The sequence below is a fragment of the Tamandua tetradactyla genome, chromosome 15 (assembly GCF_023851605.1).
Source record: "Tamandua tetradactyla isolate mTamTet1 chromosome 15, mTamTet1.pri, whole genome shotgun sequence".
Taxonomy (NCBI): Eukaryota; Metazoa; Chordata; class Mammalia; order Pilosa; family Myrmecophagidae; genus Tamandua; species Tamandua tetradactyla.
The window spans coordinates 44,735,859-44,760,204 of NC_135341.1; the positions used below are offsets into that span (position 1 = coordinate 44,735,859).

The window sequence follows — 24,346 nt, forward strand, 5'->3', positions numbered from 1 at the left end:
AACAATAAAATTGAACACCCCTCTATGATGAAACACTCAACAAACTTGAAATAGAAGGGAACTTATACAACCTGATAAAAGGAATCAATGAATATCCCAGAGCTATTATCATAGAAAATGGTGACTGAAAGCTTTATCCCTAAGAACAGATAAAATAGAAGGACAAATGTCACCATTTCATGCCATACAGTACTGGTGATTTTAGCCACAACTAATACATTTTTTAGGTGTCCAGATTCGAAGGGAAGAAGTAAAACTGTCTCAAATTTTGGATGGCATGGAAATTTAGTTCATCCAAATGAATGAAGGTAGGAATCAAAGGAAACTTCCTCAATATGAAAAACCCAGCATCATACTTAACAGTGAGAGAATGAGAATTAAAGTCTTTCATTTAGCATCATATTTAACAGTGAGAGAATCAAAGTCTTTCCCCTGAGATCAGGAATGTCACCACTATTATTCAATATTGTGCTAGAAGTTCCAGCTAGAGCAATCAGGCAAGAAAAGAAATAAAAGGCATCCAAATCAGAAAGGAAGTAGTAAAACTCTTATTATTTGGAGATGACATTATCCTACACTTGTAAAATCCTGAAAATCCTATGACAAAACTCCTTGAGCTAAAAAATAAATTCAGCAAAGTGGCAGGATACAAGATTAATGCACAAAAATCAGTAATGCTTCTGTACACAAGTAATAACCTAACTGAGGAGACAATTAAAAAGAAAATTCCATTCACAATATCAGCTAAAAGAATCAAGTATCTAGGAATATACCTAACCAGCAATGTAAAGGGCCTGTACTTACAAAATTTTAAAGTATTGCTGAAAGAAATAAAAAAGGATCTAAATAGGTGGAAAGACATTCCATATTCATTGATAGGAAAGCTCCATATCGTTAAGATGTCAATTCTACACAAACTCATCTTAAGAGTCAAAGGAATACCAATAAAAATTCCAACAACCTACTTTGAGGACTTGGAAAAGCTAGTTATCCCATTTATTTGAAAGGGAAAGGAGCCCTAAATAGCCAAGAAAATTCTAACAAAGAAGAGTCAAGTGGGAGGACTTACACTTCCTGATTTTAAAGCTTATTACAAAGCCACCGTGGTCAAAACAGCATGGTATTGGCACAAAGACAGACATATTGATTAATGAAACAGAATTGAGAGTTTGGAAATAGACTCCCAGATCTATGGTCAATTGTCTTTGACAAGGCCTCTATATTCACTGATCTGGGACAGAAAAGTCTTTTCAATAAATTGGGTTGGAAGAGCTGGATAATCATAGCCAAAGGAATCAAAGAGGACTCCTAACATACACCCTATAAAAAATTAACTCAAAGTGGATCAAAAACTTAAATGTAAGAACCAGTACCATATGCAAAATTTATATTTTGACTTGTGCATTTCCTAGTATAACTTATGTAGACAGCTTAATTGAACACCATAAGTACATGGAACCTTGAGTAGGACATGAGATTTTGTTTTTGTTTTTCTCTTTGAGGCAATGAAAATTGTCAAAAATTTAGAGTGATGATTGTACAACCAAGGGAAGGTAGTCTGAAACAGTGATTTAAAATAAATAAATAAACAGAAAGATTCACATGCTAGACAAAATGTGGATAGAGACGTATACTTATTCAATATTGGTAGGATAGCAGAATGGGGCATCCCCTCCCGAGGATAACAGTGGTATAAAAGAGGCTAAATATAGGGTTGCCATATGATTAGGCAATCCCTTTACTGGGAATATATTTGAAAGAACTGAAAGCACAGACTTGAGTAGATATTTGCATGCTAATGTTAATGGCGACATTATTCATGATACCCAATGGATGGAAGTGGGTGAAGGGTTTATTGACTGAGAAGCAGAAGGGTGAACTGCGATGTAGACATATGTTCTAGTTTGCTGGCTGCTGGAATGCAATATATCAGAAACTCAATGGCTTTTAAAAGGGGAATTTAATAAGTTGCAAGTTAACAGTTTTTAGGCCATGGAAATGTCCCAATTAAAGCAAGTCTATAGAAATGTCCAATCTAAGGCATCCAGGGAAAGACACCTTGATTCAAGAAGGCCAATAAAGTTCAGGGTTTCTCTCTCAAGCAGAAAGCCACACGGCGAGCATGGCGTCATCTGCAGGCTTCCTCTCCAGCTCCCTGGGAGGCGTTTTCCTTCTTCATCTCTAGAAGTCGCTTGGGGGTGGACTCTCTGCTTCTTAGTTCTGCGGTGTTCTCTTCTGTGGCTTTCTTGTGGCTTTGTTATTCTTCTCTGCTCTCTCTGAATCTCCCACTTTCTCCAAAATGTTTCCTGGAGTCCAGTAAACTAATCAAGACCCACCTAATCCAGCTTTGCAACCACTCTTGATTGAGTCATATCTCCAGGGAAATAATCTAATTAAAGTTTCCAACACACAGTACTGAATAGGAATTAGAAGAAACAGCTGCCTTTTCAAAAATGGGATTAGGATTAAAATGTGGATGTATGGATACATACATCCTTTCAAACTGGCACAATATATGATGGAATATTGTGTGGCTACAGAAAGGAAGAAATTCATGAGGCATGCAATGAGGTAAATGAACCACAAGGACATTATATTGAGCAAAATAAGCTAGAAACAAAAAAGAAAATATTGTATGGTCTCTTTTAGAAAAATACTTAGATTGTAAGCTCTTACAGCAGTCACATTTATTCCTGAGCTTTAACTGCCATTTCTAGATTCTGAGATGCCGTGCTATATGTGTATAACCTGGTACTTTCCTGGAACTTTGGGTACCTGTGTGACACCTAAGACTCAGAGCTGGAACTCTGCAGCTCTGAATGTCAGCATTCCCTCATACAGCAACTGTTAAAGAAGCTGAAAGAGAGATCAGACTTCAATTAGACATAAGAACAAAGCCAATCTGGTTGAAGCTAAGGTAAGTCAGACTACAGGGTAAAGGAAGATATTGTCTGTATTTTAGAACTTTACCTACTGTATGAGACCAAAGGAAAATAGGTTTATCTTGTCCAAAACCTAAAGTTTCTGTAGCACACAATCTAAACATCTGGCCAGTTCAGTTAAACAACCTAACCACATGGAGCCTAGAATTGGGAACAAGGTTTTGCAGTGCTGTATAGCTTAAAGTAACACCTGGATCTGTTCTAGGGTATGTTGAGCAGATAATTAAAGGTATTGGCAAAGTCCCTTGAGGGACTGGAGAAAAAATATGAAACTATTAAATTTTCCCACCTGAGAAACTCCTGATACTCTCTCAAACATTAGGAACCCCCAAGTTAATAGGCCAAGCCTTTGATCTTGAGTCTTGCTCTTATGAAACATATCTGCAGTGGAGAAGCTAAGCCTACCTATAATTATGCCTAAGAGTTACTACTAGAGAATGTCTTCTGTTGCTCAGATATAGCCTCTGTAAACCCAACGCTGCAAATAAAATCATTACCCTCCTCCTCTATGGGGTTATGACAGCCAGGGGTGTAAGTCTCCCTGGCAGTGTGTGATGTTACTCATGTCATGACATAACACGTGAGAATGAACCTGGCCCTGGCACTGTGGGATTAACAATGCCTGCCTGACCAAAAGGAGGAAAATAAATGTAACAAAATAAGGTATCTGTGGCTAAGAGATTTCAAATAGAGTTGAGAGGCTATTCTGGAGGCTACTCTTATGCAAGCTTCAGCTAGATATTGCTAATTGCATGGTATGCCAAGCCCCAACCAAAAGCATTCCTGTAAACCCTAAAGGATATTCAGGGCTCTATCTGAGACTCTATAAAAGTCTCACTTATTAAGTTTATTTTTTTCAGAAACCTATAAGCTCCAAACGGTTCCTAGGCCAGATAAGCCCTGAAACCCAGAGTTATCAGTCTCTCTGAAAGCATTAACCAATTGTATCCTCCTACCCCATAATGCTGACACCCCTTTTCAACATGAAGAAGTTAGAATTGTCATTGCCCAATATTGGGAGAAGGAGTTGTTACAGAGGAGATAGGATTTAACAAATGAGTATGACTACTGAATAATTACATTGATATTTCTTTTTAGTCTCTAGTGTTTTAGAGCAGTTAAAAGGAAATACCTGAAATGGTGGAATGTAACTCATACCAAACTTTGAAACTTAAACTACTCGTTAAAAAGTACTTGGAAATTTATCACTTTTTGTGTATATATTTCACAGTAAAAAATGTTAAAAAAAAAAAAAAAAAGGTCCCACCTACAATAGATCTGCATCTACAGAAATGGATTAAAAGAACATGACCTTTTATGGGGTATATAATGGCTTCTAACCAGCACACGAAGTACACGGGGTGGGGGGTGGGGAAAATACCTAATGCAAACTATAGACTATCATTAACAGTAATATTTTAATATTCTTCCATCAATTGAAACAAAGGTACCACACCAATGCTAAGTGTCAATAATGGGGTGGGGGGCAGGTAATAGGGTTTTTCTTTTTGTAGCAACAAAAATGTTCTAAAATTGATTGTGGTGATCAAAGCACAACTCTGACTATACTGAGAGCCACTGATTATACACGTCAGATGATTGTATGGTGTGTGAATAGAACTTCTTCAAAAATGAGGTACCACTAAATATTTTCTCCTCCCTAGCCATACTGTTTCTAGGAACCCCCAAAGGTCAGACTGGGATATCAAGAGGCCTCATGAGGAAGGGAAAAAATATTTTGTGGGTTACACCCTGACCTCAAACTTGCTACTCTCTCCACTTTTGCTGCCACATCTTTGTCCCAGGAGAGTATGGTAATGACAGAAGTCCACCACTGTTGCAAAATCCCCAAAAAATAAAAAAATAAGAATCTCCAAGGCAGATTTGGAAATTCAAGAGAATAGGCTTAGACCCTGTGTGGGTTATTGGGAGATTGCTTGCCTGTGAGGGCTAAGGTTCAGTGGGAGGCTCAACTCTTCAAGTGGGGGCTTCTCTGAGAGTGGGGTGGTGGTTAATAAAGTCTGTTTGGCCTTTTTTTTTTAGTTTTATTTATTTTTTTAATCATCTTTCACAACCATATTGGGCCCTGGGTCCTTCAAGAGTAATGGCAGATGCTTATGCTTCAGAATCTCTCTGAAGGAAACAAGCAGAGACGAGCTGAGTACAGCCCATGACAGCAAGCTGGCTCGTACCAGCCTCTCCAGGTCATTTCCCAGTGAAGGGCCCCTCTAAAGTGTAGGGTATGCAGAAGCTCTTGATTTATCCTGATTCAGTTCTCTAAATGGGGACTGAAACATACTTTCAAGAGATAAAGGAAGAACACAGCAAGCTGCAAACCCCCTTTCCTCCTGGGGAAAGCTGGGCTATATCTTCAAGGCTACTCCCTCTCCCACACAGGAAGCTGCACTTGATTGCTGTAGACCACACTGCTTTGCCTACTGAGCCCATACTCCCCAGCAGAGGAGTCTCTGGTGCTCGATCACAACCTCCATCTACCTCTAATGTGGGCTGCAGATAGTTCCTGCCCCGTCAGACCCATCTTGTGCTAGCAGAAGTCCACCTTAGGGGACTCCAACAACTTCCCACTTCTGCCTCCTCTAATATCTGGAGACCCACTTGGCTGCAAAGGTGGCTAGTTATTGCAGCTAACTCCCCTGAAGGTAACCCCCAATCAGCATGTCAGGTGGACAATTCTGGGACATTCTGCATGTTTCTCAGAGGTCCGTGCAGAATTGAATCCCTATCACCTACAGTAGCGACCTCAACACACTTACTGGTTTTTCTCCTTTCATGTCTTGTTCTCCCCACTTATTCCTGCTTCCTGAGATCACCTCCCAAATAAACTTCCAACATGCAAGGCCTTGCCTTAGCTTTGCTTTCAGGGAGGCCCAAACTGAAACATCCACCCATGGTCACATTCTGCCCCACCTAAGTGTCTATGGTTGCTAGGCCCTATGTAAGCAAGTTATGCTGTCCAGGTAAAAGGGGCAGGGGGCAGCTGCCATCCCATTCCAGGTGATGGTTGTCATGTGAATCTGCAAGAACAACATTCAGAGAAATCCAAACTACAATGAGATATCCTGTTTTTAAATGCTAGCAACTAATTCAAAACTGCAGAAGCATTGTACAGTCCCAAACACATCTGTTCACCAGGTCAGGCCCATGAGCAGCCCACTTGCACCTACCGGTATAGAGTACGGGCTCCTAGCCCTGTGAGCAGTGATGAAGAGACCACTAATGGATTAAAACCCTAAGGGGGGCAGAATGGTTGAGGAAGCAATGGAATAGGCTCTCCCTCAGCCTTGAGAAGTCCTAGAAACGGCCCTCAGATTACACACCAGAGCTAACACACATTAAGTGCTTACCAATCTGACAAGCTCAGGTAGCAGATACTATTTTCATCATCCCCATTTTGGAGGTGAGGAAACAGCTCTTAGAGGTTGTGACAGAGCTGGGATTCAAACTGAGAGCTCTTTTCACTGTTTACACACAGCAGCCTCCCTGGGGTTGGATGCTTGCTTGACTCCTTAACAAAAGCAGCCAGGAGCCTGGGTTCTAATTTTTGGTTCACTTATAAGAATATCTTTGTCTCATTTTACAGGTAACTCTTAAAGAGGGGAAGTTCTTTATATTAGAAACACAGCTAATGAGGAGGAAGGAATGACAGAATTAAAAAATCACCTTATGCAATACCTAATAAAATAGATCAAGGCTAATTAGATCATAATTTAAGTGAAAGGTTCAGAACTTGATAATAAATTTCAAGAATCCACATACTAGTCTTAACGCCACTAAAAACTCGGTACATACTGATGTGATGTGAAAGTATTCAGCACCTTCTACGATGTATTTGTACCCAAAATAGTAGAGCCTGAGTTGGCATGAGCTTCTAAATCTATCAATTTACTGGAAAAGTGGGTGACAGTGAGACACGTATTAACAACACTAAAGGGATATGACTGGACAAATTACGTCGAGTTTCTGGGGTAAAGAACCTAAGTTTTTCAACAAATGATATGGAAACAAAAAAGATAAAGAAAAAGAAAGAAAAGGAAAAGTGTGTGTGTGTGTATACAACTTTTCAATGTTTTTAAAGAAATTTAAGAGACAAAAGCAATGTGTGAATCTTGCTTGGATCCTAATTCAGACAAATCAACAAAAAGACATTTTGAGGTAACTGAGGAAAATAGAATATCATCTCTTACTATTAGATAGTAAATAAGAATTACTTAATTTTGTTGAGTGAATAGAAGAAACTAAGTCCCCGCAGCTTTCCTGAAAATCTAAATGGAACACTCATTTCATAGAAAATTCTATACTACCATATCAATCTTTCATGGAAAGGCAAGCTTTATTTGAAAGTTGAAAAGAGCAGTCAGAGGAACCACAACTACAAACTGATAGAAGGGAACACACAAAAACATTATTTAAATGTCAAGGTCTCTACTGGGAGTCTCACCAATCAGTAGGAAGTGACTGCCCAATACCTGCTCTGTTTCCTTTTCAGGTGAAAACTAAAAAAGGTAGGCTTGTAGGTGTCTGTATTGTCTTTGTTACTTAAATATGTTCTGATTTCAGGAAAGAGAACACTAGTGACAGATCTGCTAAATTAAAATAAATATTTGCTTTGAGAATACAGTTAACTTAGTAGCTTCACATTTTAAAAGAGTCACAGGTGAGTCATTCTTGCTTTAAGCAGTTGAGTTGGATAAAGATCCTGTCTCCATTTCATAGGAGATAGAGTATATTCAATCACATTTCAAAACAGCCAACTGGCAGATTATTCCATTGTTTTTGAAGTGTTGGTTGGGCTGGCATCTGCAATGGTAGCCAAATAAATGAGATTTCTGTGTAACACATGCTGGTACCTATGGGTGAAAAACAAGTAGAATTTAGCAGTTTGTTTTCACCAACTCCTAACATAAACAAAACCTGGAAAGGAACATACCCACTCTAGTGGAACAGTTCATTTTATGAGGTCATTATTATCAACTTTCTTGTTCAACGCATTCAAAGAAAATACATCCAGAATTTCACTCATTCTCACTTATTACTTTGACAGCTATCTCTCTAGTCCAGGCTACTCTCTTTTCTTGCTTGCACTATTATAAAAGCCTCCCAACTGATCTCTCTGCTCTACCTTTGCGTCCCTAGTCTATTCTACACATGGAAGCCTGAGTGATCATTATACAATTTAAGATCATGTCATTTCTCTGCTCAAAAACACTGAAAAGCTCCCGTCTAATTCAGAACAAAGCTGAGTCGTTCTCACGGCCTATCCTCTGTTCTCATTTCCTACTGCTTCCCGTTTGCTGGGCCCTGGCCACAGTGGCCTTGTTGCTGTGGCTTGAAGAGATCCAGCATCTCCTGCCTTGGGGCCTTTCTGCCTAATGCTCTTTTATATATGCACAGTTGGTTGTCTAACGTCAGATCTCTGGCCAAATGTCACCTATCAGAGATATCCTACATCATCCCCTCCCCAACCCTGCTTTATTATTCCTGTTTTATATTATGTACTTAGTTTATAATTTCCTCCCTCTAGATTCTAGAATATAGACTGTAAGTTCAAGGGGAGCAGAGTTGGTATTTGCTTTGCTAATGATTCCCTAACACCTGAAACAGAGCCTGATACTCAGTAGTACTTATAAGATATCTATTGGAAAAACTTAAAGAAGGGACAAGATACTTCCATGATCACTGTGAGCTTACTACAACAGTGATTTTCAACCAGAGGCAGAACTCCCACCAGGAAAGACAAATCAGATTAGGGGTCAGGAAGTATGAAAAAGCTCATTAGAAAAAAAAAAATTTACTTTTTATTTTGGAATTTCAAACTTATGAGAGAGTTGCAAAAATAAAACAAACTCCACAGAGAGAACTCTGACATACCCTCAGCCCCCAGATGCTTAGATTCAGCAATTTCAACCTTTTGCCACCCTTGCTGTATCATTCTTTCTATCAATCAGTCATCCATTATCTATTTTCTGAACATCTGAAAGCAGGTTACACACATCATACTACTGGAATACATAACACTTCCATGTACATTTTCTTGCATCAAGGATAATTCATTAATCACCTTAAGTGCATAACATTGATATAAAGCTTATATTCTACTTTTCATTGTTTTCTCGTGTCTCAATAATGTCCTTTTGAGCCTTTTCTCTTTAATTCTTAAATTCCATCCAGTATCATGTATTGCACTTAAATGTCATTATCTCTTTAGTTTCTCTTTTTTTTTAAATTTTGGGAACATATATACAACATAAATCTTCCCACCCCAACCCCTCCAAGCATGTTATTCAGTGAGATTAATCACATTCACAATGTTGCAACCATTTGTAGAACTTTCCCTTCATCCTAAACAGAAATACACTCATTTTGCATTAACTCCCCACTGCTCCTGCTCCCCACCCCTGGTAAGCTGTGCTCTACTTTCTGTCTCCATGAGTTTGCATAGTCTCTGATAATTTCTTCGTGGTTACCCAGGCTTAAATTCAACACCCTAAATCCATAACCATCTCGTTTGCGTTGATATCAACTTAACTTCAACAATATATATAAACTATGTTCCTATACCCCTCTATCCCCCTACCTTTATGTAGTTCTTGTCACAAGTTACATACTTATACATAATTGAGTCCAAAGTCATTGATTTATCATTACATTTTATGCATTTGTCTTTTAGATCTTGTAGGAAATAAAAAGTGGAGTTAAAAATAAAAAAATACAATAGTACCAGTATTTGCTTATCCATGTCGTTGTCTTTACTGGACATCTTTATTTCTCCATGTGGCTTCAGTCTATTGTCTAGAGTCCTTTCCTTTCAACTTACAAAATTCCCTTTAGCATTTCTTGTAGGGGCAATTTAGGGGTGATAAATTCCCTCAGCTTTTGTTTATCTGGGATATCAGTACTACCCTCATTTTTTCTTTTTTTTTTTTGTATGCTGTGTGGTGGGGGTCATATTTCATTCTTTTCCATGTGAATATTCCATTAGTGCACCATTTGTTGATTTCTTCTTTTTTTTTTTTGAGTGCATGGGCTGAGAACCTGGGTCTCCTGCATGGCAAGCAAGATTCTACCACTGAAGTATCCATGCATGTTTTACCCTCATTTTTTTTGCATGGGCAGGCACTGGGAAACAAACCTGGGTCTCCGGCATGGCAGGCGAGAATTCTGCCTGCTGAGCCACGGTGGTCTACCCTCTTTACCCTCATTTTTGAAAGATAATTTTGCCAGATTATAATTCTCTTTTGGCAAATTTTGCTTCCAGCACTTTAAACGTCTACCCACTGCCTTCTTGCCTCCATGGTTTCCAATTAGAAATCTGCATTTAATCTTATTGAGGCTCCCTTGCACATGACACATTGCTTCTCTCTTTCTCTCTCTTAAACAAAAGTAATTTATTGGCTCAGTTTGGAGGCTAGAAGGCCAAAATAAAGGTATTGGCAGGGCATGACTTCTCTGAAGTCTGTAGCATACTGCTGGCGGCTGGCACTCAATCTCTGCCTCCATCACTTGGCAATTAGTCTCTTTCTGCCTCCTCCTGTGGCCTGCACTCACATTGTTCCTCTTTTGCATCTTTCAGAATTCTCTATTTATCTTTAGCATTTGACAGTTTGATTAAAACAATTTGTACATGGATTTATTTGGGTTTATTCTGACTGAAATTCACTGAGCACCTTGGGTGCGTTTATCCATGGCTTTCCTTAAATTTGGGAAGTTTTCAACCATTATTTCTTTGAATATTCTCTCTGTCCCTTTCTTTATTCTTCTTCTAGGACTCCCACAAGGCATATATATATATACTGGTGTGCCTGATGGTGTCTCAAGGGTTCCTCAGGCTCTGTTCACTTTTCTTCATTCTTCTTTCTGCTCCTCAGACTGAATGATTTCAATGGCCTCATCTTCAAGTTCACTGATTCTTTCTTCTATCAGTTCCAATCTGCTACTGAAGCTCTCTAGTTTTTAAATTTCTTCTACCATGATCTTCAGTTCTGTTTGGTTCTTTTTCCTAATTTTCCCCTCTCTATTGATTTTCTCTTTATGTCTATGTATTGTTTTCCTGATTTCCTTTAGTTCGTTATCCGTGTTTTCCTTTAACCTTTGAACACATTTAAGACCATTTTTTAAAAGCCTTTGTCTGGAATTCCCAGGTCTGGGCCTCCTCATTGAGGGATTTTATGTTTTAATCCCTTAACCTAGGCCATCACTTCCAAAAATGAAGGAACACTTTGTATGTCTTGCAACTTCTTGTTGAAACCTGAACATCTGACATTTTAACATGTTACCCACTGATTTTAAACTCTGAGGTGTCTGTTCCTTAAACTTGTATCCAGCTAGTGTTATAATAGAGTTTTTCTTGAATGCAAGGCACTAACAACAACAACAAAAAAAACGAAAAAATACATTTCCTAGTCTTTACAGATTTACCTGTGCAACTGCTCTCCTTCAGGGCCTGTCCATACACTGAGTTCAGAAAATAGCTCCAGGATAAAGCACAGGGCTTTGCTAATCCTATCTGCACGTGTCCTGTGTTGGCTATGTGTGTGGCCTTAGGAATTCCCCTGTTTACACAGATACAAATATCCCCTCTCCCTGAGTCCTTCTTCCCTAGAAACAGTTTCCTCATTGTCCTGGACACTGCACTGTATGTCTTACAGCTAGCAACCCTTTGCCCAGGTAGCATGACTTGACTGCTCTCCCACAGCTTTCTGTCAGAGAGCTCTCAAAGCTGCATTTACATGCAGGGCAAGTTTTGCCAGTCCCTTAGGCCATCACCAGACAGACTGGGCCAGCCTTTTATATACTTCCAGTTTATGTATGAGGGTTACTCTGCTCCTTCTGGAATGGGGACCGGGGATCCACACTGGAAGCACAGGCTCACTCCATGCCAAACAGATGAGGGGATGAAGGAGGGGCCAATCGGAGCACCATGAAATCCTACCACTTTTAAGTCGCCTTTTTATTTGGCAATCGCCCTTGTTACTGTGGTCCTTTTTTTCTGAAGCTTTGAGAAAGAAGATTCTGCCACTTCTTGCTGATTGTTCAAAGCTTCTGTGGGAGGACAGAGCCCTTAATCTGGCATTTTGATCAGGACCTGAGTCTCACTAGAAATTTCTGATAATATTCTTACCCCTGGTATGAGAATCACTGCACCAAATGGAATGTATTACAATCATTTTTCCTTATAGAAAAATGAGAAAGTGTTTATTATAAACTCTAAATGAAAAAAGCAAAATACCCAGAGTTGGATATTACAACTATATTCCAGTAAGAGACTGTAGGTAATTTTTCTTTTGGCGGGGGGATGGAAGAAGTATGACTTTCTTAAACAGTTCTTCAATAACACGAAATAATATATTTTTCTATTAAAAATTCAGCATAATTCCTGATATATTTTTTGGAAAGGAAAGTCAATCCTATTTTCTCTAATTTTGGAATCTGGGCTTGAGGCCACATTAAATTACTGTACAGAATTTACCTTTGGCTTAATTAGATATCCTGTTTTTAATATTTGTGTGTGTCACTCACAAAAGTTAGAAATGAGAGGGTGCTTAGCAGTCAAATTGTCTGACTTCTTCACTTAACAGAAAAAAAGATGAGCCAGGGACCTATGATGAGAAAGGGCCAAGGCTCGTATCTCCTGTTGTCCAGTTTCCAGTGTGCAGTTCCTGCTCCTTTCCCCATTAAGTCATCAGCTGATATGGCTTCAAGTAAGAAAAGCTTGAGAATAATTCAAGTATTGAAGAGGGAACCGGTTCTGACTTTAAGCTCCACAATGCACTGGCCGTGTTGGGTAGATAAGAAAATCTGAGTCTCTCTTTTGTCGTCTGTAGAATGTGACTCAACAGCGACTAACTACTCAAGAGTCCCAGTTCGGGACAGGGTCTGCGTAGTCACACACAAGCTTCATCCAAGGGGCTAGAGGGGATACTTACTGAACGCACTCGTTCGCCCGGCCCTTGTTCTGATATTCCACGATACAGCGAATCAGCTGGTCATTCTCTTCCAAGAGCTGAAAGATAAGTAGAAGGGTTTTTCAGGAAGTACCGTACGTTCTGTCCGGGGTCCTTTGCTGACTTCGTATCCATCTCAATCCTTACTCCTGTTGACTCCTGACGCGTAGGTCAACAGCCTACGAAGAACCATAAATCTCAGCTCGCATGCCACTCACTCTGAAGAAGCTTCTCGCGGTCCGTAGCCCCTTAGGATATCGACTAAAAAACCCCTTTTCTTTGCCTGCGTCTACGCTTACCCGCTGGATAGTCTCTTGATTGACTTCCGCCTTGCCCCGCAGCCAGTCCGGTACGAAGGCCACTGACATCCGGAGAGCTTGGTTGGAACTCGACCTCACGTACCGCAGACGATCACGCCTCTAGCCCGGAGAAGCCCCATCAGTATAACCACTGTCGCGGGGACGCACGGTAGGTGTGGCTCACGCTCTCGGCGTGGATTGGGTGCTCCCGCCTAGAGGGCGGGGAGCGGAACGACGTCATTTGCGACTGGACGCACCGGAGCGTCGCGCGGTGTTCTCTTCGGCCCCGCCCCTACGGCTGCGGGGCGGGTCACGGAGCCTTTCTTTTGCTCGCGCAGTCTCAGAAGCTAGGTACCGGTTATTTCTGGTTGGGGTCTTAGGTCCACCATTTCGGACTGAGGATCGGGACCACGCGTCAGCTCCTCGCCTTTTACTCCATCTGCAGGAGCGGCTTGCCCAGGGTCACACAGCAATCGTGGCTGAAACCCAGATTTCTGTCAAGAAGTCTCGACATCACTCTGGTGCTTCCACGCCCTCCCTCTGGAGCCCCAACTATGGGCATTGCCTCTTGGCAAGCCAGCCCTGCAAGGCCAGGAAAACACTGGTGTTAGCGTTTGTTCTTTGCTGGGAAGGAATTTGCATATATGTCCAGATTTCCTTTGGACAATAATAATGCTTACTACATTTACAACAACAATAAAAGATATTTCCCCCATTTTACAGTTGAGGAAATTGAAAGGGTTAAGTAACTTGCCCAAGAACCCGCAGCTGTTAAGAGCAAAGCCAGTGTCTGAACACCACCAGTCTGGGTCTAGAATGTTCACTTAAGTACTACTACAAACTCTATATGCCATACTACAAAGGTGATTTGCTGCAAGATGGAAGGAGGAAGCTGGTACCACACCACATATTCCTGGTGGCCACCAAGACCCAGGACTAGAGGAGCAGAACTACCTTTTCTGGACGTAACCTGGTATCCCTATTCTGTGGGCTGTCTACCCCAAAATTAGACTTACTGGGTCTGCTGGCCATGGTCCTTCAGTTGGCCCAGGGGCAATATCTGAAGTGGTTGCCTTCTTTTGTGGAAGACATGGGAACAGGGTCAGTTTTCCCTGCAGCACAGAGTGAGTAGCAGTCACTTCATGTAGGAGAGGGATCTTGGGAGGCTGCTATCCTCCTAAGGGGCCTGAGGGCCCTTCTGCCTTCCTGAGTGGTAACCCTTATCCAGAGAAGACTCATCCACTTTCCTGGGTTCTCCCTCCACAATCCCTTATTCAACCCTATGAGAAGGCAGTTTCTGTCCCATTTCATGGAAGGGTAAACCTGGTGAGAGAACAGGGGCAACACACCTGAGCAGAGGCAGTACTCAGGGCTTAAGGCTCCCAAACCTGTGTTGTTAATCCCAAATTAGGCTCTCTCCCTAGGAAAAGTCTTAAGGGTTCCAGAGAACAGAGTGGGCAGAGGAGGAACCATCAGGAGCAGGATGCTCAGTGCTACCCAGTTCCACCTTGGGCCTATTCCTGTTCAGACAAATGGAGAATGACAATAACATGAAGTGGTGTTAATATGGGGCAAGTGCATGAGACCAATCTGGTCCAGCATATAGGGAAAGCCCTCCAGGAGAGGGATGTCACAGTTTGAAAAGGGATCTGACTTCTACTCTCATCATATCACTAAAACTGCTCTCATGCATCAATGATCTAACCTTTATCTTGCTTGACCTTTCAACAGCATTTGTCATTTTGTCCTATCTCTCCTCAGTCACAGTTTTATTTTTAAATCCTATGACTCCACACTCTCCTGCTTTTCCTCCTATATCTCTAGTCTCCCTCCACCCCCCACCTCCACCCCGTTTCCTTTGCATCCTCTTTTTTTCTCTGCCACCACACTCTCCTTGGCTGGTCTTACATACCACTGCATGGTTCCAATCAGCTTCCATAAATGATATCTCTTAAAGTTATATATCCAGTCCCAGCCCTTGGCTCTGAGTTCCAGGTCCAAACATCCAACCACCAACTTCAACATCTCTGCTTGATATCACTTCAAACTATACAATGTTCATAACTGAATTTGTTTTCTATGGAACCTAGTGCTCATCCTTGATAGTTCCTTCCTCACCCTTTCACATTCAGTTCATCACCAGGTCCTGCTGATTGTGCTCCTGCATCTCTCTCCAGCCTGTTCTGTTTGCTTCCTCTTTACCATCATCCCAGTCCATTCTCCATTCTCTTTTGCTCAGTCTACTGCATTGGCTTTTAGGCTGGTCCTACCACAGCCTCCCTGAAACCTCTCCAATTCAACGTTCATGTCAGCAGCCAAAGAGATTTTTACAAAAGGCCAATCTGATCAGTTTTCCATTGCCCTAAACTTCTCACCATGTCTTCAAGCTCCTACATGGTCTGCTCCTTCTTGTCCAGTAGTTCTCACCCTACCTACTCTTTTGCTCTGTAAACTTTGGCTTTCTTATAATTTCTCAAAGAAGTCCTTGTTCCTTCCACACAGGGTTTAAAAATTATTATTATTGCTTTATTAAATATTCATTTAATATTTGAAAGTAGTTTCAAATACTTAATTGCTTTATCCTACAATATACCTAAATTGTTTCAAAATTAAAACACTAATAGGACTATTATTTTAAATAAAAGTTGAATATTTCCTTTTCTCAGAGCAATGAGAATGTTCTCAAATTGATTGCGGTATTGAATGCACACAGGGTTTTATTTATGCTGTTCCCTCTGTCTGAAACACTCTTCCTCTCCCCCTTGCCAGGTTAGCTGCCACTCAGCTAGTGTCACCATCTCAGGGAAGCTTTCTATAACTAGGCCAGAAGCTCCTGCAAATGCCCTGAAAAATCCTATTCCTCTCTGAAAAGCAGGTATCTGAATTTATACACGTATTTATGTGATTGCTTGATGGGTCCTGCCTTACGCAGGACGTTTAATGTCAGGAGTTCCCTGAGGTGGCCTCAGTGCCAGGCACCGTGCCAGGCACACAGTAAGTGCTCAACATTTGTTGAATGAATATTAACAGACGAACTGTCCCTCCCAATCTCCTGTCTCGGTGGTTGCCGCCGCCCCCACGATGGGGCGTCTTCCTCCGGGGTCGGACTTTGGCTCCCGGTCCAGGTTGGCAGGAGGCCGTGCACTTTAGAAAGTCTGTCTCGAGCCTCCCGCCCAGCCGCGCAGACCGCGGAACTCACGCTCGGGGCGTGTCACGCCGTGTCGGGGAACCTCCTCACTCCCGGACGTCAACCCTGTCCTCTGCACCCATAGGAATCCAGCTTAGACCGCGAAGCCTTCTCGCACTTTCGGACGGTGAGCATGGGGCTTGCCTGTCTGAACCTAGAGTTTACACGGGTGAGACGGGGGAGGTAGGAGGTGGGAAGAAAGTTGGGCAGTGCGCGCCCCAGACACGCCCACTATAAATTTCAATGGTAGCCCTTTAAGAGCCGCTCCATTTGCTAACCCGCCAGAACACAGTGGTAGAGGAGCGCCAAGATTGGTCGGTTGGGGTTGCGGGTGTCGCTTAGCAGCAGCGAATGGGGGGGGTGGGGGGGCGCGCGCAACGCGCGCGCATGCGTATCTCTTACTACCTGCGCCCGGGCCTCCCGGGACCTGGGCCGGGTTCGCCGGGTGGGTTGAAGTTGCCGAGGAGGCTGCGGTTTGCTTGGTGGCTCGGCTGCGGGTGCTGATTCCCGGAGGCCTCAGTCCGGGTAAGGTGAGGGCTGGTGCGTGGAGGCGGGCGCCGCAACCCGTTAGCCAGGAGCAGGCGGGGCGGGCCTGGAGGTGGCGGTGGCTTCGAGCCCATCCCGCCCTCAGGCCCGGCCAGCTCCGCGGGTTCTTGGGGGGCTTCCTGGAGTCCTCAGCCCCTTGTCCTCCAGCTGGCTGCTCCCGGGACCTCGGGACGACTCGAGGCGTGCGCCTGCAGGGACCCTCGAATGACACATGCACACCCAGTACTTCCCCCAGTGGGAGGAGACGGGGTGTGTCCAAGGAGAGAGAAAGGGTGATCGTTTCTCTAAATATCCACGGAGCTGATGTCAGAAGTTTGTTTAATTTTAATAGTAGAGAGCCATTAGCTTGCAGATATTATGATTGGGTTTACCCAATACTGGACGTGCTGGGCCAGCTTCTCTGAACATCAGCTGTAGGAGCTGATGTACTTTTTGTGTTCATTAGGGTTTTCGCAGACCGCCAGAGCCAAAAGGATAAAGCGTTCCTGGAAAAAATGGGTTTGTAGAAGTCAGGCCACAAAGAGTATTTTTGTTGGTGGGAAGTAATTGGGTAGGAAAAAAAATATGCTCAGAAACAATGGATAGGGTAAATCTTATTTTACACAGAAAGAAATTGACCCGATGAAGGTAATCTTAGAAAAATGAAAATGGAAACTGTTGGAAATGGGCGGACATTACTATATAGAATTAAAATGGCTTGATAACGTTTGCTCCGGAAAATACATTTTAGACAGTGTTGGTATAGTTTTGATTTACGTTTGCATTTACAACAAAAAGAGGACATCTTGTGGCCCCTGGTTTTTATTCTTGGAAGAAACCTCAGAGGTTACTGCATCCAGAAGGTGACCCACAGGGTCAGAGAGGAAAACGGTATTCAAGGTAATACCGTGTGTAGGGGCAAATGAGTATAACCCTAAGCCTTGTCCCTTTACTAGCAGGTCTCTGATTAGTTTTGAGTATTAGTGCTATAGGAAAAGGAATTATCTTAGAGAAATGAAGTAGAGTAGCTAAAATCACAGAAGTTGGATTTAGAGAAGCAGAGCTCATAGCTGCATTTCTCCCAGCTGTCATCTCATAGGTGGTTATGAACATTAAATAACGTTATGAACGTAAAAATTCCTAGTACAGCACCCTAGCATATAATACTAGTTCCCATGAAGTTGAGTCCTCTACTCTTCTCAGCTTCTGACAAATGCCGGAGTTTGCCTCCACCTTTCTCCCATCTCAGCCCCAAGCAAAACTGAACAAAGGAGCCTATTGATCTACAAATTAGGCAACGAGTTCTCAAGTTTTATGGCTGAAGGTGAATTCTGTAAGGGTGACACACTTCAATTTTGTCTTCTGTTGTTAGTATTTGAGGAATGGGGAATAGGCTTTCTGATGAACACTTTGTTTGAAATTTGTATGCCAAATGAAATTCATTTTACTTCTTTAAATTCCTGTTTTGTGAGGCCTGGTCATTTAATACCATTTTTCTGTGTGTGTATGTGTGTCGGGGGGTCAGATAGGGTATGAAAGGTGTGTGGGAATTTGGACAGCCTCCAGCATGGGCACAAAGTTTGCCGGTAGAACAGGGATAATCTATGGCATGAGCAGTTTAAAAACAGAAGCTAGGAAGAGAATTTAGGAACTGGAAGGCAGATTAAAATACATATTTTAAAACCTATTAACATAAGTGCTATGTATTTCATTACTACTTCACCTCTACTTTAAAAATTCCATCTGTACAAATTTTCTCTTTTTCTCTTCACATAGAGATTTGTTATGGAAAAATGTTCAAAATATAGGCCAGAATTATGGCAAGAGATCTGGAAACCTTCATTACCTGTTTCAGTGGGTGAAAAATAAGGCTTGGAGGCTCTTTCATTCATTCATTTAGCAGTTTTTATGGATAACTTTCTAATATGCTCAGTGCATGGTGCTAGGTTACAAAGTCCACTGGTCTGTGGAAGGAGCTACTAAGACCTGGAGGACAGACCAGTACCTCTGTGTGAGCACATTGAGGTGGACTTTGTCCTTGCAGAATTGATAATATTATTTCTGTAAATGTGACATGATTTTTTAGATTCATACCACTGCTTTCCTTTTTTAAACTGAGCCCTAGTTATATGCCAATAGTTATTTTAATAAACCCTGAGGTTATAGTCCCTCTCACCGTGGACATGTCATGCAGGGCTGCTCACTATAGAAAATGCCCTTCAACATTTATGCATAAATCAGTAGAATTATTGTTAATTACCAGATAAGATTATTATTATTCTACTAGTGGAGATCTTTTTTTAAAAAAAAAGGCATTTAAACATAAAGAGCAAGTCTAAGCATAGTTTAGGTAAGCCGTACATAGGGACTTTAAGTTAATTCTTTTTTCCCCACCTTTTTATTTTGTAATAATTATAGATTCAGGGGAAGTGGCGAAGACAGTGCAGAGAGATCCTGAAATGGCCCTTCACTCAGTTCTCCCCATTTTATATCTTACATAATTTATATAACTATAGTACAATATTAAAAGCAGAAAGTTGGCTTTGGTATATAGTATGTATATGTATTGTTCTCTGTCACTGCATCCCAGGTATAGATATGTGTGACCACCACCGCAATCAAGATTTAGAGCTATTCCACCATCACAGTGATACCTTTCTCAGGCTACGCCTTCATAGTAAACTCCATCTCTGTTTACTCATAGTTAACTCCATCCTCACCATTTATCCCCCTGGCAGCCACTAATCTGTTCTCCATCTCTATACTTTTGTCATTTCAAGAATGTTGTATAAATGATATTCATATGGTGTGTGACCTTTTGAGATTGACTTTCTTTCATTCTGGTGCCCTTAAGATCCATCCAGGTGTCAGTGGTTCATTCCTTTTTATTACTGAATGTTCCGTGGTATAGATGTGCCAACATTTGTTTAATCATTCACCATTTTGGGGTGTTTTCAGTTTTTCCAGTTTTTAGCTATTACAAATAATGCTATTATGAAAAATTGTATACAGATTTTGTGTGTGGAGGTAAGTTTCCATTTCTTTGGGTTAAATGCCCAGTAGTATGATTGATAGATCGTATGGTAATTTCATATTTAGTTTTTTAGGAAACTGCCAGGTATTTTCCATAATGGCTGTTCCATTTTCCATTCCTTTCAGTAACCCATGAGGTATCTAGTTTTACCACATACTTGCTAGTATTTGATATTGTCACTATTTTTAATTTAAACTATACTGATAGCTGTGTAGTACTATCACTGTGGTCTTAATTTGAATTTCTTTAATAGCTAGTAATGTTGAGCATATTTTCATGTGCTTATTTGCTATCTGTGTAACTTCTTTATTGAAATGTCTGTTTATGTATTTTGCCCATTTTGTAACTGTATTTTTTTAACTGTTGAGCTTGAGGTCTTTATAAATTCTAGATGTGAATCCTTTATCTGATAGGTGATTTGCACGTATTTTCTCCCAGTCTGTATTTTGCATTTCATCCTCTTCACATGGGCTTTTGTAGAGGGAAAGTTTTTTATTTTGATGACATCCAGTTTATTATTTGTTTCTTTTATGGATCATGCTTTTGGTATCATGTGTAATAACTCTTCACCAAACCATAGGTCTTGAACACTTTCTTTATGTTTTCTTCTAGAAGTTTTTTATTACTTAAAAAAAATTTTATTAGTTATAGATTTGCAGAAAAATCATGCAAAAAGTAGAGTTCCCATATACTCACCCCACCCTCAAACAATTTTCCCTAATATTAACATTTTTCATTAGTGTGATACCTTTGTTACACCGATGAATTGATATTACTATAATTGTATTATTAACCAAACTCCATAGTTTACATTAGGGTTCATTCTTTGTGTTGTACAGTCCTATTCTGGTAAAATATATACAATCTGAAATTAATCATTTTAGACATTTTCAAGTATACAATTCACTGGTGTTTAATACATTCATAGTGTTGTGCTGTGCTACCATTACCACCATCCATTATCAAAACTTTATCACCCCAAACAGAAACTCTTTACCAACTGAGCTTTAATATAGCTTTACTTTTTACATTTAAATCTATAATCCATTTTGAGTTAATTTTTGTGCAAGTTATGAGATTTAAGTCAAGGTTCTTTTTTGTTTGTTTGTTTATGGATATCTAGTTGTCCAGCAACATTTGTTGAATAGACTAAAAACTATGCTTCCTCCATTGACTTGCTTTTGCACCACTGTCAAAATTCAGTTGATGGGGGCCAGTGGTGGCTCAGTGGCAGAGTTCTCACCTGCCATGCTGGAGACCCAGTGCCTGCCCATTTAAAAAAAAAAAATTAAAAATTCAGTTGACAGTTCTTGTGTTGGTCTATTTCTGGGTTCTCTATTCGGTTGATCTGTATGTCTATCTCTGTTCCAATATCACACAATCTTAATTTCTGTAAGTTATGTAGTAAGTCTTGAAATTGGATAGTGATTCCTACTTAATTTTTTCAAATTTTTTTTTTAGCTATTTTAATTCCTTGTCTTTCCATAGAAATCTTAGAATCATCATACCTATGTCCTCAAAAAATCTTGCTGATATTTTTCTAAGAATTGGATTCAATTGTCTCTATTTGGGGAGAATTTTCCACATCTTTACTGTGTGGAGTGTAGTTATTTTTTTCTGATTTCTTTCATCAACGTTTTGTAGTTTTCAGCATACCAATCCTGTACATGTTTTATTAGATTTACACGTAAGTACTTCCTTTTTTTAGATGACAGCTTTTTTGAGACAATTTCTTTTATTTTTATTAGAGAAGTTGTAGGTTTACTAAAAAATCATGCATAAAATACAGAGTTCCTGTATGCCATCTTTATTAACACCCTACATTAGTGTGGTACATTTGTTACAATTGATGGAAGAACATTTTTATCATTGTACTATTAACTATAGTCCATGGTTTACATTAAGGTTGTTTGGTCCTATGGTTTTTTTTTTTAAAGAAAAATGTATTCCAGTAACATATAGTCAACCTAAAATTTTCTCTCTTAATCACATTCAAATATATAATTCAGTGAGGTAATTACAGTCACAATGTTGTGCTACCATTTTCTTTTTTTTCCATTTTGACAGATTGTAAATGGTGTTTTTTTTCATTTCAGTTTCTATATGTTCATTCCTAGTCAGAGAAAAATACATTTGTTTTTTGTATGTTGCTCTTGTATCCTGTGACTTTGTTGAATGCATTTATTAGTTCTAGGAGGTTTTTTTGAAGGCTCCTTGAGATTTTATTTGTGGACAGTCATGTCACCTGAAAATAGGGACCATTTTATTTCTTCCTTTTCTGTCTGCCTTTTTTTCCTTTTTTCTTTTCTTTTCTTTTTGCCTTATTGCCTTATCTAGAACTTACAGTATTGTGTTAATTAGCAGTGATGAGAACACACATTTTCGCCTAGGTCCTCATTTTAGAGACAGCTTTCAGTCTATCACCATTAATTATGATGTTAACCCTAGACTTTTAAAAAATGCTCTTTATTTTTGACTAGAGCATTTCCTAATATAACTCATGTAGATAGTTTGATAGAATGTCATAAGTACTTGGAATCTCAGGTAGCACATGAGATTTTGTTGGTTTGTCCAGAGTGATCCCCCGATGAATCCCAGAATGATTTAATCAGTGACTAGAAAAGTATTTGCAAGCCCCCTTCGGAGAATGGTGAGAGTGTGGAGAAATTCAACTTCCCCAAGTTGAATTCTTGATATTCTCACAAGCAGTGTGGACAACCAAAGCTATAGGCTGAGCCCCCAGTCTTGGGGTTTGTTCACGTGAAACTTAACCCCACAAAGGATATGTCAAGTCTACTTAAAATTTAGGCCTAAGAGTCACCCCCAAGAGAGCCTCTTTTGTTGCTCAGATGTGGCCTTTCTCTCTAGCCAACATGATGAGCAGTCTCACCACCCTCCCCCTCTGTGCGTGGGACATGGCTCCCAGGGGTGTGGACCTTCCTGGCAACATGGGACAAAGATCCTGGAATGAGCTGAGACTCAGCATCAAAGGACTGAGAAAAACCCTAGAATGAGCTGAAAATTAACATCAAGGGATTGAGAGAACCTTCTCGACCAAAAGGGAAAAGAGTAAAATGAGACAAAGTGTCAATGGCTGAGAGATTCCAAACAGAGTCGAGAGGTTATCCTGGAGGTTATTCTTATGCATTAAGTAGATATCACCTTGTTGTTCAGGATGTAGTGGAGAGGCTGGAGGGAAATGCCTGAAAATGTAGAGCTGTGTTCCAGTAGTCATGTTTCTTGATGATGATTGAACAATGATATAGCTTTCACAATGAGACTCTGAATGTGAAAACCTTATGTCTGATGCTCCTTTTAGCTACTATATCAAAAGAAGAGTAGAACATATGGAATAAAAATAAATAATAGGGGGAACAAATGTTAAAATAAATTCAGTTTGAAATAGTGGTAAATGAAAGCGAGGGGTAAGGGGTATGGTACGTCTAGTCTTTTTTTCCTCTATTATCATTTTATTTCTTTTTCTGTTGTCCTTTTATTTCTTTTTCTAAATCGATGCAAATGTACTAAGAAATGATGAATATGCAACTATGTGATGATATTAAGAATAACTGATTATATATGTAAAATGGAATGATTTCTAAATGTTTTGTTTGTTAATTTTTTTTAATTAATAAAAAAGTTTTAAAAAAATGCTCTTTATTAAGAGAAGGGAATTCTCCTCTTGTTTTTGATTTGCTAAAGCTGACAAAATGCAATATGCCAGAAATGGCCTGACTTGTAACCTAGTAAATCGCCATTGTTAGAAGTCAGTCAATGTAATCTACCACGTTAAAGGCTAAAGAAGAAAAATCACATGGTCATTGAATGAAACAGAAAAGGCATTGAACAAAATTCGACTGCCATTCATGATAAAAATGCTAAGCAAAACAGGAATAGAGGTGTGATGGTTTGAAGCTGTGTGTACCCGCTCCCACCAAAAGCATGTTCTTAAAGCTAATCCAATCCCGTGAGTGCGGACCCATTGTAAATAGGAACTTCTGGTGAGTAGGATCTTAACCCACCTCATTCAGGGTGGTTCTTTATCCTCTTACTGGAGTCCTTTATAAGAGGAGAAAAGGCAGAGACAAAACTGAGAGAGACAAATGCACAGAAGCTCAGAAAGAGAGCCATAGATGGAGCAGCTAAAAGCTGAAAGTGATGGAGAGAAGGACTAACAGACCCTTCCATGTACCTTCCCATGTGACAGAGGAGTCCTGGATCACTAGCAGCCTTTCTTCAGAAGTTATCATCCTTGGTTTGGCCATTTTCACAGCCTCTGAACTGTATTTTGTTTAATTCTCCATTTGCATTTAATGTAATCACTGATAGGTTAGGACTTCAGTATGCCCTTTTATTTTTCTGTTTCATGTTTTTGTATTTATTTCTGTTTTCTTTTT

The 24,346-nt window shown here is 40.3% G+C and overlaps 2 protein-coding genes across 10 annotated transcripts in view; one reads left to right on the forward strand and one right to left on the reverse strand.

The window, feature by feature from the left end:
• Positions 1–7,274: 7,274 nt before the first annotated feature.
• On the reverse strand, positions 7,275–13,396 carry SS18L2 (SS18 like 2). The gene is made up of 3 exons (XM_077129679.1): positions 13,204–13,396; positions 12,887–12,963; positions 7,275–7,810 (listed from the first exon to the last, which is right to left on the reverse strand). The coding sequence occupies exons 1-3, from the start codon at positions 13,270–13,272 to the stop codon at positions 7,723–7,725; spliced, it is 234 nt and encodes a 77-aa protein (XP_076985794.1). The 5' UTR covers positions 13,273–13,396; the 3' UTR covers positions 7,275–7,722.
• A 125-nt stretch (positions 13,397–13,521) lies between these two features.
• Positions 13,522–24,346, forward strand: part of SEC22C (SEC22 homolog C, vesicle trafficking protein) — a 40,512-nt gene continuing 29,687 nt past the window's right edge. For 2 of the 9 annotated variants that reach the window (XM_077129681.1, XM_077129690.1), the window contains exon 1: positions 16,761–16,915. The gene's annotated coding sequence lies outside the window, so the exon portion shown is untranslated. The other 7 variants (XM_077129689.1, XM_077129687.1, XM_077129682.1 and 4 more) reach the window with 7 other exon arrangements.

What these genes read in the sequence shown, in the direction of transcription:
- SS18L2 (XM_077129679.1), bottom strand. Translation starts at nt 13,272, where the DNA reads ATGTCAGTGGCCTTCGTACCGGACTGGCTGCGGGGCAAGGCGGAAGTC. An exon ending in ATCAAGAGACTATCCAGCGG is followed by an intron (nt 12,964 to 13,203) that starts GTAAGCGTAGAC and finishes CTTATCTTTCAG; the next exon opens with CTCTTGGAAGAGAATGACCA. An exon ending in CGGGCGAACGAGTGCGTTCA is followed by an intron (nt 7,811 to 12,886) that starts GTAAGTATCCCC and finishes TTTCACCCATAG; the next exon opens with GTACCAGCATGTGTTACACA.